Source organism: Bos indicus, chromosome 15 (genome assembly GCF_029378745.1).
Source record: "Bos indicus isolate NIAB-ARS_2022 breed Sahiwal x Tharparkar chromosome 15, NIAB-ARS_B.indTharparkar_mat_pri_1.0, whole genome shotgun sequence".
NCBI classification, from domain to species: Eukaryota; Metazoa; Chordata; class Mammalia; order Artiodactyla; family Bovidae; genus Bos; species Bos indicus.
This window is the reverse complement of record NC_091774.1, coordinates 35,550,028-35,568,666: the sequence shown is the minus strand read 5'-3', so window position 1 is coordinate 35,568,666 and position 18,639 is coordinate 35,550,028. Positions and strand designations below refer to the sequence as shown.

The 18,639-nt window shown below is 36.0% G+C and overlaps 1 protein-coding gene across 2 annotated transcripts in view; it reads left to right on the top strand.

The window, feature by feature from the left end:
- The window catches only part of NUCB2 (nucleobindin 2), a 40,274-nt gene that overhangs the window by 20,869 nt on the left and 766 nt on the right, over positions 1–18,639 (top strand). For both annotated transcript variants that reach the window (XM_019975684.2, XM_019975683.2), the window contains exons 5-12: positions 2,552–2,678; positions 8,042–8,145; positions 9,369–9,554; positions 9,852–9,942; positions 10,529–10,587; positions 10,685–10,777; positions 11,924–12,013; positions 18,358–18,528. In XM_019975684.2, the coding sequence (XP_019831243.2) occupies positions 2,552–2,678; positions 8,042–8,145; positions 9,369–9,554; positions 9,852–9,942; positions 10,529–10,587; positions 10,685–10,777; positions 11,924–12,013; positions 18,358–18,528 (921 nt within the window). The remainder of the gene's footprint in view (positions 1–2,551; positions 2,679–8,041; positions 8,146–9,368; positions 9,555–9,851; positions 9,943–10,528; positions 10,588–10,684; positions 10,778–11,923; positions 12,014–18,357; positions 18,529–18,639) is intronic.

The window sequence follows — 18,639 nt, the reverse complement described above, 5'->3', positions numbered from 1 at the left end:
GGCTACTATCAGAGCCTGTGTGTGGCTTTTAGTTCACAGCTTTCCTCTTGGAAGCTGTGAACATTTCTGGGAGAATGGTAACAGCCTTATGCCAATAATTCCCTTGAATTATCTCTATTTTATTTTAGAATTACCTTTTTTTTTTTTTTAATTGACATATATTTGACATATGGTATTATATTAGTTTAATGTTTAGGACATAGTGATTTGACATTTGTATACTTTGGGAAATAGTTACCACAATAGGTCTAGTAACCATCTGTCACCACACAAAATTAATACAATATTATTGACTGCACACCCCATGTAGTATGTTATATCCCCATGGCTTATTTATTTTACGTCTGGGAGTTTGTACCTCTTGACCCCCCTTCACCCATTTCATTTCTTCCCCAGCCTCCCTCCACTCTGGCAACCACCAATTTATTCTCTGTATGTGTCTGTTTTTCGTTTGGTTTAGTTGGTTTGTTCTGTTTTTTTAGATTCCACATACGTCAGGCAGCATTTTTTCTTTCTCTGCCTGACTTATTTCACTTAGATAATACCCACAATCTCCTGAATAATCTTGTGTTTCCTTGAAAAATTTATTTGAGCTATGGAACTAATTTCCTGGGATGAATGATATCTAATATAGAGCTTTCAGTGTCTCTTATCTACAATACTTCAGTTAGGACTAAGAGCATTATTTGAGGGCTAACAAAAATGTGGATAATGGGAGTTGCTATATAGAGATAACGAGGGAAGGGAAGGCAACTAGCTTGTCTTATTTGGTATGGGAATACTTTTATAACTGTCTCCCTTTCACAGTCAGGTCCTTTTCTTTATGGGGTTGTATCGGGTAAGGGGGGGAGACAAAATGGGGTGAGTTAAACAGTTATTTAATGAAAAAGAAATGAGTAAAACTAGACAACAAAACCCAACCCAAGAGAATCATTACAAATAGCTAGGCAATTCCTCTTTTCTCAGGAAAAACTGGGAAAAAAGTTAGAAGTTGTCCTTTCCTTTTCAGCTAAGCATTTTGAAAGGAGACTCATACTGCATTTCTTCCCTTACCAAACATTGCTAACTGGGAGGATCATGGCAGTGCCTGTGCCGCTTCCCTGAGTGTGCTTTTGTGAAGGATGTCATGACTTCTTCATTGCCAGATCTAATGCACACATTCTATTCCTCTTCTTACTAGACTCCTTTATTTTATCTCAGTGGTTCTCAAAATTTTAAATTGTTAAAACGGATTTCTGGGCCCCACCTCCCGACTTTATGATTCAGTAAGTCTAGGGCCTGCGGATCTGAGGTTCCCAAGTGATGTTGGTGCTTCTGCTTGAGAACTGTTGTTTTATCAATTATAGTGACCATCTCTCCTTGGAATATACTACTCTTTTTCTTCTGTAGCAGACTATTCTCTTGGTCCCCTTTCCCCACTCTGAACATTCTTTCTTGGTCTCCCTTGTGGAGTTTCTTTACCTTCCCTTCCTCAGCAGGCCCCCTTGACTCAATCCTGAAGGGTTTGTGTGCCCGATTGCTAGTTAGACTTGCAGTTTATGATTGCAAATGCATTTATAACAAGAGAAAGTAAACCACTAACTATTTTGTTTCTTAAATTTTGAAGCATGTATATATTCATCTATGAAAAAAGTAATCAAAGGAGACAACCTAAAAAAGATGAATTTTGATAAGTTTTTAATATATGGAATGACTAAAGCTTAAGGAAGCTATGTTACTTTAAAAAGCTTTATCAAAATATAATTAATATACCATAAAATCTGCCCCTTTGAAGTGTACAATGCAGTGGTTTTGATACATGTACAGAGTTATATAACTATCACCACTATCTAATTTTAGAACATTTTTGTTTCCTCTAAAATGAAACCCTGTATCCATTAAGCAATCTCTCCCCCTTTCCTCTCCTCAGCCCCTGGCCAACATTAATCTAATTTGTATCTCTGTGGTTTTGCCTGTTCTGGACATTTCATATGAGTGGAATTATACAAAATTTGGCCTTTTGTGCCTGGCTTCTTTGACTTAGCATAGTGGTTTCAATGTTCAGCATATTGTAGCATGTATTGATATATTCCATTATATGGCTATTCCATATTTTATCAATTTATCAGTTGACGGACTGATAAATTGGGTTATTTCTACTTTTTTTAGTGTGAAAATTGCTGCTGTGAACATTCATATTTAAGACTTTATGTGAACATATGTTTCTACTCTTTAGGTATATATCTAGGAATGTATTTGCAGGATCATATGGTAACTCAGTGTTTAACTTTTTGAGGAACTGTCAAATTGTTTTCCAAAGTGGCTGTACCATTTTATAATTTAAGTTACTTTTTGAGTTTCTTGTTTTTGCTTTAATTATGGCTTTTAGATGCCTTAATTTAGAGTTACAAACTGAATTTCTTCTGAAAGAAATGTTGTTTGTAATATCAAATTTATCTCAATGAGTCAAAGCATTTATCACTATTTTATCATAACCCTATTTTAGATATATTGTATCTTATCTAAAAATCCAACGGAATAGATAACATTAATTTATCATTTTTGTTAACAGAGTGGGAGGCTAAGCAAAGAACTGGATTTAGTAAGTCATCATGTGAGGACAAAACTTGATGAACTGAAAAGGCAAGAAGTGGCAAGGTTAAGAATGCTGATTAAAGCTAAATTAGATTCTTTTCAAGGTAAGTACTAAAGAAAAGGTCAGAAAATTCCAATATTTGGTTTTGAGGTCAGTTTACAGACCATGTTCCTTTAGTCAAAATTTAATGTTAGAATTGATTTGGCTTCTCTTAATTTTTAAAATGTCATTCAAAAATCAAAATGATTGCCCTTAAATAATTATATCAAAAAAGGAAGAATGAAAAATAATGAATTAAGCCATTGCTTTAAAGAGGAAAAATAACATCAAGGGAGACCAAAAGAAAGTAGGGGAGATAAACTAATTAGAATAATTTCCATAGATGAAATAGAAAAATTGTCAGAGTTAGCTCCACAAAAACACCAGGTTCAGACGATACCAAAGGCAATTCCACTAAACCATTAGGGGGCAGATTGTCAGTGCTATTTAAAGTATTCCAGAGCACAGATGAATAAGGAAACTCTTATCATGTATTGATGCCAAAACCAAAATTATTGGATATTAAAAGAATACTCTGTCATAGCAAGTGGATTTATTTTAGGAATGCAAGATTAACTTTTTAGGAAATCTAATATTATAAATTATTATATGTGTAGATACAGGAAGAAAAAATCTTTTGGTGACAAAAGAACTTGCAAAGTCAAAGGACAAATAATTAATTGGAATAAACCTTTCAAGTTTGTATTTAAAAAAAATTATATTTATCTATTTACGCATTTCTTTGGCTGTGCCTGGTCTCAGTTGTGGCATGGGGTATCTTTGAACTTCACTGTGGCACCGTGGGATCTAGTTCCCTGACCAAGGATCGAACTTGGGTTCCCTGCATTGAAAGTGTGGACTCTAAAACACTGGACCACTAGGGAATTCTCCTCAATTTTTTAAAAAAAATTAAGATAATTATTTTTGGTACAATAGAAGGTTCGTAGCAAGATTGAGGGGAAGGTACGGATATTTCCCATATACCTCCTGTCCCCCAACGTTCACAGCCTACCCCAATACCAACATCTCCCAACAACTGATGAACCTACACTGACACATCATGGTACCCCCAAATCCATAGTTTATATTTCACTCTTGGGGTTGTACAGTTTATGGGTCCAGGTAAATTTATGATGACATGTATCTACCATTATAGTACCATACAGAATAGTTTCACTGCCCTAAAACTCCTCTGGCTCTGCCTATTTATCCTCCCATATTCTAATTTAGACTATGAGGAGATTATACAGCTAAGAAGCAGAGTTTTTGAAATGTGAAGCTATCTCAAAGAAAGTTCATACGATCACCTCCATATATTCAGAAAAGGCATTTGACAAGAATTAACACATCTAATTAATTTTTTTTAAGTCATAAAGTAGTAATCAATAGATACTTCTGTAACACGATCACGTATGTCCAGCTCAGCTACACATACTTATTGGAGAAACACAAATATGTATTTTAACTAAAATCAGAAACAAAACAATGCTCACTGTGTCACCACTACTAATTAATATTGTATTGGAGGGTACTAATCAATTACACAAATGAAAAAATTGGAGGTGAAGTAAATGGAAAGAAGGCAATAAAATCATCTCTATTTGCAGATAATAGACACTTGGAAAACTCAATGTAATTGTCTGAAGAACTTAGTATATACAACAGGAAAATTCAGCAAGTTAAACAATATACAGAGGGCTTCCCAGGTGGTGCTAGTGGTAAAGAACCCTCCTGCCAATGCAGGAGATGTAAGAGACACAAATTTAATCCCTGTGTAGGGAAGATCCCCTGGAGGAGGGAATGGCAACCCACTCCAATATTCTTGCCTGGAGAATCCCATGAACAGAGAAGCCTGGTGGTCTATGGTCCATAGGGTCTCAAAGAGTTGGATCCGACTGAAACAACTTAGCATGCACACAAGCAATATATAGAAATCAGTGTTTTTTCATATGTGCAAACAACAGCCAGTTAGCAGATGTAATGGAAGAGAAGACTATTGCACAATACCAACAAAAATAAAATACCCAAAATAAACCTATTAAGAGATATGAAAGACTTACAGATAAAAACTTGAAAATGCTCCTGAAAGACGCAAAAGTAGACTTGAAAAAACAAGGAAGACATAGCATTTTTCTGATACAAAACTCAGTATTATAAACATGTCAGTTCTTCCTAGGTTAATTTATAAATTTAACATGATCGAAATAAAAAAGATGTACATTTTCCCCCTGGTACTGGCCAAATTAATTTTAAAATTCATATGAAAAGGAAAACAAACAAGAAAAGCAATATGCCTCTTAAGAAGAACAAAGAAGAAGGACTTGTTATATTAGATATCAAAACATATCACTGAGCATCAGACATTAGAATTCTATGATTTTGTCATAGTAGGACCAGTGAAACAAAATAAAAATTCCAGAAATAAAATTAAATACATATGGAATTTCATGTGCATTAAAGGTGGTATCTCATTAGTGAGATAAGTGGTCTTAATAGAGTTGGATAGCCATTTGGAAAAAGGTATAGTTAGATTTATATCTCATATATATCAGTATAAGTGCTTATGTAAATCAAAGATTTAAGTGTAGAAAATAAAACCATAAAAGCAAAGTTGACAACATAAATGAATTCCCTTATTGTCTTGGAATGGCCTTTCTAATTATGAATCAAAACCCAGGGGCCAGATTTGGCAAGTGAGATACCCTACAAGCTGCCTCCTGTATCCTTGTAATATGCCTGTATAGGTTGGTTATCTGGGTGGTTCATTGTCATCAATAAATATCTGAATATTTACTAAGGGCAGAGTATCAGTTTTTAAGCTCCAGTTGCATAAAAATCACCTGGGAAGCTAGTTTAAAAACACAAATTACTGAATCTCACCTCTATATATGCTGATTCTGGGGATAAGTAATATGCATTTTAAACATGTACCTCTGGTCAGTGGGTCATATTGGAGAAATTGTGTGGAGCTGCTGCTGCTAAGTCACTACAGTCGTGTCCGACTCTGTGCGACCCCATAGACGGAAGCCCACCAGGCTCCTCTGTCCTGGGATTCTCCAGGCAAGAACACTGGAGTGGGTTGCCATTTCCTTCTCCAATGTGTGAAAGTGAAAAGTGAAAGTGAAGTTGCTCAGTCATGTCCGACTCTTAGCGACCCCATGGACTGCAGCCTACCAGGCTCCTCTGTCCATGGGATTTTCCGGGCAAGAGTATTGGAGTGGGGTACCATTGCCTTCTCCGATTGTGTAGAGCAGTGGTTCCCAAACTTTTTGGTACCAAGGACCAGTTTCGTGGAAGACAGTTTTTCCATAGACTGGAGGTGGTGGGGATGGTTTCAGGATGATTCAAGTGCATTACATTTACTGTATACTATATTTCTATTATTATTACATTGCCTCCACCTCAGATCCCTGGAGAAGGGAAAGGCTACCCACTCCAGTATTCTGGCCTGAAGAATTCCATGGGCTGTATAGTCCATGGGGTTGTAAAGAGTTGGACACGACTGAGCGATTTTCATTCATTCATTCATCCCACCTCAGATCATCAGGCATTAGGTCCTGGAGGTTGGCGACCCCTTGTGGCTCAGACGGTAAAGCATCTTCCTACAATGTGGGAGACCGGGGTTCGACGTCTGGGTCGGGAAGATCCTCTAGGGAACGAAATGGCAACCCACTCCAATACTCTTGCCTGGAAAATCCTGTGGATGGAGGAGCCTTGTAGGCTACAGTCCATGGGGTTGCAAAGAGTCAGACATGACTAAGCGACTTCACTTCACTTCTTCACTTCACTTCTTCACTTCACTTCAGTGTAGAGGGTAAACTCTCTGCTGGTGAATAGACTTAGAAAACAAGTACCAAATACTCATTATCCTGAAACTAAGGACATCAGTGAGAGGTAAATTAACTCATACCATCCTACTTCCTGTAGTCAGACACACAAGGCAATTCTGTCCTTGAAGCCAGGCTTAAGGTGGTTTGAGATTTCTTTGCATTTAGACAACTTCCATCTTCTTAATCTTGGCAATGTTTTCTTTATTCCAAAACAGGGGCTAGATTTCATTATCTAAAGTAAACTGACTTACATCCTTAGAAAGGTTATAAATATTTTCTCCTTGATTGACAATTTATAAGTTAAAATTTCTGATAATTTGAAGAAGGGCTTAATTTGAAAGTGAACGTCGCTCAGTCATTTCTGATTCTTTGCGACCCCATGGACTATACAGGCCATGGAGTTCTCCAGGCCAGAATACTTGAGTGGGTAGCCTTTCCCTTCTCCAGGGGATCTTCCCAACCCAGGGATCGAACCCAGGTCTCCTGCATTGCGGGTGGATTCTTTACCAGCTGAGCCACAGGGATTGGGGGGGTGTAATTTTTAAGGTAGGCAATAGATTCATATGGCCTAAATCAAGAGAATATAAGAAAGTTCCTGGATAGTTTTGTACATTATTAGTTTCCACTGCCCCCTAATACCATCCTTCCTAAGTTTCTTTACTCATACATAATCAAATACAAATAAAAGTTCTCATTTTTCCTCTCTTTTTATGCAAACGATATATACAATATATATTTTGTGCCATGTATTTTTCCTTTAATAATATATTTTGGAGATCTTTCTGTATTAATATGCAGAGACCATCTTTTTTTCTTTTAGCAGCTGCATATATTTCCATTATATAGATATATCATAATTTATTTACCAGAACCCTGTTGATGGATATTTGGGACATGGGGAAAGGGGAGGAGAGGGTGAGATGTATGGAAAGAGTAACATGGAAACTTACATTACCATAAGTAAAATAGATAGCCAATGGGAATTTGCTGTGTGGCTCAGGAAAGTCAAACAGGGGCTCTGTATCAACCTAGAGAGGTGGGATGGGGAGGGAGACGGGAGGGAGGTTCAAAAGGGAGGGAATATATATATATACCTATGGCTGATTCATGAAGATGGAAATGGCAACCCACTCCAGTGTTCTTGCCTGGAGAATCCCAGGGACGGTGGAGCCTCGTGGGCTGCCATCTATGGGGTTGCAGTTGGACACCACTGAAGTGACTTAGCAGCAGCAGCAGCAGCATGGCTGATTTATGTTGAGGTTTGACAGAAAACAACAAAATTCTATAAAGCAATTATCCTTCAATAAAAATTAAAAAGAAGAAAAAAGATTTTACTGGAAGTTACACTGATAGTCAACTAGTCTTTCTTGAAATAACATTAAAATGCACACATTAAATTGTATTCCATTCCAGATTCAGGGGTATTATCTTTGCCTAGAATAACAATGTATGCAATATTCTTAAAAAAATAATTAACCTTTAATCCAAAATGTCAAATTTTCTTATAAAATATGAATTTTTATTCTTATGTATCATTTATATTAATGATTCTAGCTTCTAGTAGCTTATTGTTTACAGTTTTCGCATTTTCTTTCAGATACAGGTATGGACCACCATGCTCTTCTAAAACAATTTGATCATCTAAACCACCTGAATCCTGACAAGTTTGAATCTACAGATTTAGATATGCTAATCAAAGCGGTGAGAATAATTGTCAAAATGTATTGTTTTTATTGTACCTTTGAGATTTTGTAATTTGACAAATTCCATGAAATGGTAGTATAACTTTTGTACACTGTCTAGAATATCTTTAAAGGGAGATAGTATAACCCTTATTAGTACAGATAATAATGTGGACATACAGATCTGTAATCCCTTGCCAACAATTCCAAAATCCAAAATACAATAAAAATGGACACCTGGCTTGAATTCTAATAAGGCTGTTTATAGTTTTTTTCCTAGCTTACTTAATATGAGTACTCATAGATTTTGATAAGGAAGTACTAATCTATTTATACTCTTCATTAGTGTTACATAATATTGCATATATGCCATATCTTTTCTAAAATCTTGAAGATATTGAAACATATCTGGCCTCAGGAATTTTAGATAGCAGTTCGTAGACCTCCTGTGTTATACTGTATGGAGTTAGCAGACTAGATGTTCTAGTCTGGGTATTCTTACATTTAGTTAAGTTGTTAGAAACCATTCTATTTCTCTATATGATACCGATTTGATACAGTCTCTTCTTTCTTCTTTTTAAAGTAAATTTATATATTACTTGCTTATGTGGAACTTTCTAAGGTTGAAACTAGCTTTGAACTTTTAGCTTCTTTGAATGCCTACACCTCTGATAGTGTTGATTGGTTTAGTTGCTGAGTCATGTCCAGCTCCTTTTTGAGCCCATGGACTGTAGCCCTCCAGGCTCCTCTGTCCGTGGGATTTCCCAGGCAAGAATACTGGAGTGGGTTGATGTTTTCTTCTCTAGGGGATCTTCCCGACCCAGAGCATGAACCTGTGTCTCCTATACTGGCAGATGGATTCTTTATCACTGAGCCTCCTGGGAAGCCCATCTCTAACAATAATAATAACTGAATTAGAAGGGTAGAATTTAAAACAAAAGTTGAGTATGTAGACTCTGATGCTGGGAGGAATAGGGGGCAGGAGGAGAAGGGGACGACAGAGGATGAGATGGCTGGATGGCATCACTGACTCAATGGATGTGAGTCTGGGTGAACTCCGGGAGTTGGTGATGGACAGGGAGGCCTGGCGTGCTGCAATTCATGGGGTCGCAGAGTCAGACGTGACTGAGCGACTGAACTGAACTGAATACTACCTTCTGTTAGAGAGTATGCTATATGGAAGAAGCTTTTATTCATATTTGTAAGCACATCTTTTTATTTAATTTAAATATTGCTTTAAAGGCTACAAGTGATCTGGAACACTATGATAAAGCTCGGCATGAAGAATTTAAAAAATATGAAATGATGAAGGAACATGAAAGGAGAGAATATTTAAAAACACTGAGTGAAGAAAAGAGAAAAGAAGAAGAATCTAAATTTGCAGAAATGAAGAAAAAACATGAAAATCATCCTAAAGTTAATCATCCAGTAAGGACTGTGACTTTACCTATGGCTGATTCATGTTGATGTATGGCAGAAATCAACACAATATTGTAAAGCAATTATCCTTCAATTAAAAATAAATGAATTAATTAAAACAAAACAAAATATATATAAAATCATAATTAAATGAAGATACTTCTTTGTGCCAGATAGTAGAATTTTATCATGTTATTAGTTCTTAAAATCTTGAGTTAATTTTTTATAGTTTTTCAATTTTGCGTTTGAGTCTCTATATATGGATTACAGTTTGTCTTATGTGTTTTTTTAAAAATTGATTCACAGGGAAGCAAAGATCAACTTAAAGAAGTGTGGGAAGAGGCTGATGGATTGGATCCTAATGACTTCGACCCCAAGACATTTTTCAAATTACATGGTAACAGAGTTGATACAAATATTAATATTTATATCTTCTGTTTGAAAAATAATAGATGCTTTAGTCTTAATTGATTTCTGCTAAACTTTTCTAATTGAGTCCTATTGGTAGTAAATCTTCAGAGTTTTTCTCAAGGGTAGTATAATAGTCTTTATTACTGGTCTGTAGTATAAAATATTTTAGTTCAGTAGCTGTCTTTATACTTGCTTTTATTTTTAATCATTATATGACTTCCTGCAAGTTTCTCTGTAAAGTGAAGGTATTTCTGTGACTAGCTAGGTTGCATCTCACAGACATTAGGCTGTAATACTAAAATATAGTCTTAAAGCACATTGCTTTATATTTTGGGAAAAATTGGTTAACATGTATTTTTCTCAATGACTATGGTGAATTATGAGTAAGTAGTGAATTGTTATCAGTTGGACTGATTGGAGGCTTCATAAAAAGAAAGAAACCTTTTTCTGTAGCATGTTGTTGCTTTATGTAAGTAATATTTTTGCAAACCACTTGTAATTAGTTGTACTTTAATTATCTATTTTCTAAGGCATTAAAACCAGTTTTTGCATTTGTAACTTTTAAACTTTAGATGTCAATAGTGATGGCTTCCTAGATGAACAAGAATTAGAAGCCCTATTTACTAAAGAGGTAAATGAGTTCATTAAGTATTCAGTGGCTTTGCTCTCTCTTTTTTCCTTTTATTATCTTCCTTTCTTTTATGTTGGTTTTAAAATTTTCTTTTTAGTTGGAGAAAGTATATGACCCCAAAAATGAAGAGGATGATATGGTAGAAATGGAGGAAGAAAGGCTTAGAATGAGGGAACATGTAATGAATGAGGTATGTTTGAAATGTTTACCTGTTACTTCTGTGGATGATTCAAGTTCTTGCAATAAATCTTATTGTTAAATGGAAAACAAATATACAGAATAGATATATAATTGTATTTTGCATTTTTGATTTATAAGTCAGTATATTCCCTTAGTGTAAATAAAATTATTTTGTAACTACTTTAAAGTGTTTTAAAAGATTAAGATGCTCTGCATATAAAAGAATGCTATAAAACATTCTTTAGAAGTAAAAAATTAATTTTTGCTAAGAAATTAAAAACTCAATGTCTTAATGGTTTATAACAATAAATACTTATTTCTTGTTCATGTTATTAAGCTAAAAACTCTGAAAGAGCTATCATAGACAGGATAACTTAAGCCCATGGTTTTTGTTTTTGTCTGTACTGCACAGCTTATGTGATTAGCTTGTGGGATCTTAGTTCCCTGACCATGGCTTGAACCCAGACCCTTGGCAGTGAAAGTGTGGAGTCCTAACTGCTAGACCACCAGGGAATTCCCCAAGCCCCACTGCTTTGCTTCAGTGCTTTTCACCTGATATTTGAGCTATTCATGGTAAACTGGGATTTCTGTTGAGTGCTGGCATCTTACATAACGAATGAATTTCTTTGGCCATCATAGAGTTCAATTTTGTAACTGAATTTGCCATAGTTTATAAGAGGCACTGAAAAGGATTTGGAAAGGTTGTCAACTTCATCTTTGATTTAGTTAGTTGTTTGTTTTTAGGAAAAAAATGCTGTGAGCATTTAACTTAAACTCCTTTATTCTTGCCTAAAAAAGTCCTCTTTCTGGAAAGAGGACTAAGTGCCCAAGCACTTAGCTTCAAAAGGAATTATAAATGGTGTAGGGAGGAAGGAAAATAATATTAGTCTAACCAGCCATATCAGCAGACTCAAACTTGGTGATCTTTGGGGATTTCAGGTATTTTCAAATTTGAATTATATAGAAGAGAAAGTTATCTATTTTCTGATTCAAGTATGATATTGAGTGTTCTGTTTTTTTTTCCTCAGTTTCTATGGATGTTAGGCTAATGCTAATTGCTGTATGTTTATGTAGCAGCATCTATTAGAAGAATTTCTAGTGTCTAAATAATGAGAAAGAGTTATTTTATTTTCCATATACATTTTCCTTTAATCAGGTTGATACTAACAAAGACCGATTGGTGACGCTAGATGAATTTTTAAAGGCTACAGAAAAAAAGGAATTTTTAGAGCCGGATAGCTGGGAGGTAAGAGAACCTACTTGAAATGGGATGTATGGTTCAAGAAATTTATTTCAGTTTATTCCCTTTTAACTTTTATTTGCCATTATGTTTGCATGGATAGTTATACCATCTTGGCTTTTCACATAAAATGTCACTATAAAATAATGAACTCGATTTCTTGAAAAGCTGTGGCAGCTGATCTCTACTAATAATCACATTGCATGTAATTAGAAGTCTTTTTAAAATTGTACTTACGTGTAAAATAATGTTCATTCTTGAAAATTAAAAATATGGATACATTCAAAGAGTGAATTGGAAGTTACATGTAATTGTACCATCCAGAAGTAGACACAAATTATGCATTGTGTTATGCAAGTTTGGAAATCCTTTGTGTATTTAGTATTATGCATATATATAGCATACAGTGTATAAATAGTGTCTGTCCCATTTTTCATTTACATATATGTATAAATTCATATCTATATATGTTTTAAATGGCTTTATACTATATAAATGACTTTGTGAAATTCTGTTTTGTAAAATTTAGTGATATTTCATGAAAAATTTCCAAAGCCATGTCTCAAAATCATGATTTAAAAAATGACCACTTAGTATGCAGTTGTGTGATAGCATAATTTTTATAGCCATTCTTCCAGGTTTTAGACTTTTTTTTTTTTGCTGTGATAAATAACATTGTGATAACTATCCATTTGTTCATGTATTTTGGGGCATCTGTGATGATTTCCCTAAGATTAATTCCTAGGAATAGAACTTTTCTCAAGTTTTATGAGCAGGTTTTAGTTTCTAAACATAGCTGCCAAATTGCTCCCCACCAAAGGTATTTGAATTTATATTACAGTTTACTGTGTATGAGTGCAGACACGTCTTGAAAAGAATGGTCGAGAGATACCAACCAAAGTAGACTGAAAGGAGAACATTGTCTTTTCCTATATAAAATACAATTACCTTTTTAGTTAGTTTGAAATAAGGTGACAACTGTCCTGGTTTACCTTGGATTGAGGAGTTTCCCAGGATGTGTAACTTTTCAGCGTTTTAACCTGGATGGTCTTGGACAAATTGGGACAGTTGGCCATCTTAGTTTGAAACTAAAAAAATCAGCTTCTTTGTTGGTTTTAAGTTTTTGTCTAACATTTGAACTATTTCTGGACATGGGTGAAGAAGAAGAATGTTCAGATTATTTGAACATGAATTCCCTTGAACTGGATCAATAGATAATTACATACCTTTTTCACGTTGACTTAATTTCAGATTTACAAAAAAAGCTGCAAGAATAAACAAGGAATTCCTGAACACCTTTTTGTTTTGAGAGTTCTGCATGATGCTGCTTTAACCTTAAATACTTGAGGGTGTTTTTTCTGCAAAGAAATATCTTATATAATCACAGTAAGATTATCAATGCTACACACAATACTATTCTCTCATCTCTAGATTTTGTCGAGATATTTGTCAATTTTCCCTGTATTGTCCTTCACAAAGGAAAATCCAGGATCATGCATTGGATTTAGTTACACTGTCTTTCTAGTGAATCTGAAAGTTTCTGAGTCTTTGTATCTCATAGCATTGATATTTCTAAAAAGTTGTTCAGTCACCCAGTTGGGTCCGACTTTGTGACCCCATGGGCTGCAGCACACCAGGCCTCTGTGTCCCTCACCATCTCCCGAAGTTTGCCCAAGTTCATGTCCATTGCATTGGTGATGCCATCCAGCCATCTCATCCTCCAATACCCTCTTCTCCTTCTGCCCTCAATCTTTCCAAGCATCAAGGACTTTCCCAATGAATCAGTTGTTCCCACCAGATGACCAAAATACTGGAGTTTCAGCTTCAGCATCAGTCCTGCCAACGAGTATTCAGGGTTGATTTCTCTTAAGATTGACTAGTTTGATCTCCTTGCTGTCCAAGGGATTCTCAGGAGTCTCCTCCAGCACCACAGTTCAGAGGTACCAATTCTTTGGCACTTTGCCTTTTTTACAGTCCAGCTGTCACAGCCGTATGTGACCACTGGGAAGACCATAGCCTTACTATACAGACCTTTGTTGGAGGAGTAATGTCTCTCCTTTTCAACACACTATCTAGGTTTGTTATAACTTTCCTGCCAAGATGCAAATGTCTTCGATTTCATGGTTGCATTCACTATCCGCAGTGATTTTAGAGCCCAAGAAGAGGAAATCTGTCACTACCTCCCTCTTTTTCTCCCTCTATTTGCATGAAGTGAAGTGAAGTGAAGTTGCTCAGTCGTGTCCGACTCTTTGCGACCCATGGACACCAGGCTCCTCTGTCCATGGGATTTGCTAGACAAGAGTACTGGAGTGGGTTGCCTTTTCCTTCTCCAGGGAACTTCCCGACCCAGGGATCGAATCCAGGTCTCCTGCATTGTAGACAGATGCTTTACCTTCTGAGCCATCAGCGAAGTCATGAAGTAACTGATATTTCTAAAAAGTACAGACCAGTTATTATGTGGAATGACCCTCAGTTTGAATTTGTCTGCTGTTTTCTTTATGATTCCTACTTTTGGTAGGAATATCACTGATGTTAAAGGCATCATGTCAAGAAGCGTAGGCTGCTGATTATTTCCATAACTGGCTAGGTTAACTTTGATTATTTGGTTAAGGTGGTGTCATCCAGGTTTTCTGAATGTAAAATTACTATTTTACCTTTGGTAATATGAAAAGTAACTTGTCTAATCCAGTGCCAGAATCCTTAAAAAAGAATCATTCAACATCATATCAAAAGTATTGGTGAGCATTGTTTTAATAACTTTGGAGGTACTTAACTGTTTTCTGAGTGTTAGACATTTAGGTTATTTCCAGTCTTTTATTGTTACTTAAAAAGACAGTGCTGCTATTAACACATTTTTATATAAAGTTTTTTGTGTTCAGGATTATTTTATAAAATTGATTCTCAATGTAGTATTACCAGGACCAAGGGAATATTTGTAAGGTTTTTGATGGGAATAATATTTACTTATTTCTTCAATCATAGGATTTACAAAGAGTTTCAGACTTGCTAATCAATATCTCTGAAAAACCAGACTTTAATATTTGTTTACATTTTTTGTCATTGTTTTAGCCTAAGTGCATATAGTCTAAATACTGTGATCACAAGTTTCTTGGATTAGTTGTTTTTTTCCCCTCCCCCTTCTGTGAAATATTTTGTTCACTTAAAAATATTATTTATTTGTTTCTATTTGTATTCAATATGGAAAAGTTTTCTGTCTTTATGAATTTTATTTATTTATTGAGCATGTGAAACACTGACATATTACCAGCAATCACATCTGTGCAAAAAAGATTTATTCAAAGAAGTATGATTTTCTTTCTCACATTTTCTTTGTCCTTACCACCCAGTTCTCTATTTATTCTGTAGGTAACCAATCTCATTCAGTTCAGTTCAGTTGTTCATCCTGTCTAATTCTTTGCAACCCCATGGACTGTAGCATGCCTGGCTTCCCTGTTCATCACCAACCCCTGGAGCTTGCTCAAACTCATGTCCATTGAGTTGGTAATGCCATCCAATGATCTCATCCCCTGTGGTCCTCTTCTCCTCCTGCCTTCAGTCTTTCCCAGCATCAAGGTCTTTTCCAATGAGTCAGTTCTTCGCATCAGGTGACCAAAGTATTGGAGTTTCAACTTCAGCATCAGTCCTTCCAATGAATGTTCAGGACTGATTTCCTTTAGGATTGACTGGTTTGGGGTCATTGCAGTCCAAGGGACTCTCAGGAGTCTTCTCCAACACCACAGTTCAAAAGCATCAGTTCTTCAGCTCTCAGCTTTCTTTATAGTCCAACTCCATACACAACTACTAGAAAAACCATAGCCTTGACGAGACGGACCTTTGTTGGCAAAGTAATGTCTCTGCTTTTGAATATGCTGTCTAGGTTGGTCATAACTTTGCTCCCAAGGAGTAAGTGTCCTTTAATTTCATGGCTGCAGTCACCATCTGTAGTGATTTTGGAGCCTCCCAAAAATAAAGTTAGCCACTGTTTCCACTGTTTCCCCATCTATTTGTCATGAAGTGATGGGACCGGATGCCATGATCTTAGTTTTCTGAATGTTGAGCTTTAAGCCAACTTTTTCACTCTCCTCTTTCACTTTCATCAAGAGGTTCTTTAGTTCTTCACTTTCTGCCCCAAGGCTGGTATCATCTGTGAATCTGAGGTTACTGATATTTCTCCTGGCAATCTTGATTCCAGCTTGTGCTTCATTCAGCCTGGCATTTCGCATAATGTACTCTGCATATAAGTTAAATAAGCAGGGTGACAATATACAGCCTTGACGTAATCCTTTTCCAATTTGAAACCCTGTTGGAATCTGTTGTTCCATGTCCCAGTTCTAACTGTTGCTTCTTGACCTGCATACAGATTTCTCAGGAGGCAGGTAATGGTCTGGTATTCCCATCTCTTTCAGAATTTTCCACAGTTTATTGTGATCCACACAGTCAAAGGCTTTAGCATGATCAATAAAGCAGAAATAGATGTTTTTCTGGAACTCTTGCTTTTTTGATAATCCAACTGATGTGGGCAATTTGATCTCTGGTTCCTCTGCCTTTTCTAAATACAGCCTGAACATCTTTAAGTTCATAGTTCACATACTGTTGAAGCCTCACTTGGAGAATTTTGAGCATTACTTTGCTAGCCTGTGAGATGAGTGCAATTGTGTGTGATAATTTGAACATTCTTTGGCATTGCTATTAGAATGAAAACTGACCTTTTCCAGTCCTGTGGCTACTACTGAGTTTTCCAAATTTGCTGACATATTGAGTGTGGTTCTTTAACAGCATCCTCTTTTAGGATTTAAAATAGCTCAATAGGAATTCCATCACCTCCACTAGCTTTGTTTGTAGTGATGCTTCTTAAGGCCCACTTGACTTCGCATTTCAGGATGCCTGGCTCTAGGTGTGATCACACCATCGTGTTTATCTGGGTTATGAAGATCTTTTTTGTATAGTTTTTTGTGTATTGTTGCCACCTAGTCTTAATATCTTCTCCTTATGTTAGGTCCATACCATTTCTGTCCTTTATTGTGCCCATCTTTGCATGACGTGTTCCCTTGGTATCTCTAATTTTCTTGAAGAGATCTCTAGTCTTTCCCATTCTATTGTTTTCATCTATTTCTTACCTCTCCTTGCTATTCTTTGGAACTCTGCATTCAAATGGGTATATCTTTCCTTTTCTCCTTTGCCTTTAAGTTCTTTTCTTTTCTCAGCTATTTGTAAGGCCTCCTCAGACAACCATTTTGCCTTTTTACATTTCTTTTTTTGGAGATGGTCATGATCCCTGTCTCCTGTACAGTGTCACAAACCTCTGTCCATAGTTTTTCAGGCAATCTAATCCCTTGAATCTATTTATCACTTCCACTGTATAATCGTAAGGGATTTGATTTAGGTCATACCTGAATGGTCTAGTGGTTTCCCCTACTTTCTTCAATTTAAGTGTGAATCTTGCAATAAGGAATCATGGTCTGAGCCACAGTCAGATTCTGGTCTTGTTTTTACTGACTGTACAGAGCTTCTCCATCTTTGGCTTTGAGGAATATAATCAATCTGATTTTGGTATTGATCATCTGGTAATGTCCATGTGTAGAGTCTTCTCTTGTGTTGTTGGAAGAGGGTGTTTGCTTTGACCAGTGCGTTCTCTTGGCAAAACTCTGTTAGCCTTTGCCCTGCTTCATTTTGTACTCCAAGGCTAAATATTCCTATTACTCCAGGTATCTCTTGACTTCCTACTTTTGCATTCCAGTCTCCTGTGATGAGAAGGACATCTTTTCTAGGTGTTAGTTGTAGAAGGTCTTGTAGGTCTTCATAGAACCGTTCAACTTCAGCTACTTCAGCATTACTGGTTGGGGCATAGACTTGGATTACTGTGATATTGAATGGTTTGCCTTGGAAATGAACAGAGATCATTCTGTTGTTTTTGAGATTGCACCCAAGTACTGCATTTCAAACTCTTTTGTTGACTATGAGGGTGTTCCATTTCTTCTAAGGGATTCTTGCCCACAGTAGTAGATATAATGGTCATCTGAATTAAATTTGTCCATTCCAGTCCATTTAGGTTCACTGATTCCTAAAATGTCGATGTTTTCTTTTGCCATGTCCTGTTTGACCACTTCCAATTTACCTTGATTCATGGACCAATAACCAGTCTCAGTAGTTTCTGGATTTTTCCTTCCTGTCATACTTTTTGCCCGGATAAATATAAGTATGTATTTTCTTTTTCCCCTTCTTTCTTACCCCAAAGATATAATACTATAGATATTCTTTTGTACTTTGTTAATCACAGAATTTGAAAGCTGAATCAGAGCTTTTTGTTTTATTTCTAAGGTTATTCTTTTCTCATTTTTTTTGTCTTTTAGACATTGGACCATCAACAGTTCTTCACAGAGGAAGAACTGAAGGAATATGAAAATCTTATCTCTGTACAAGAAAGTAAACTTAAGAAAAAGGCAGATGAACTTCAGAAACAAAAAGAAGACCTACAACGTCAGCATGACCAACTTGAGGCTCAGAAGCTGGAATACCATCAGGTGGTATTCTGTAAAATGCTTGTGGCATTGAAAAGGATTCTAGGGTCTTTGCTACATGCCTCTGTTTTGGTACTATAATATTTCAATTAGATGTTATATTTAAATTTTAGT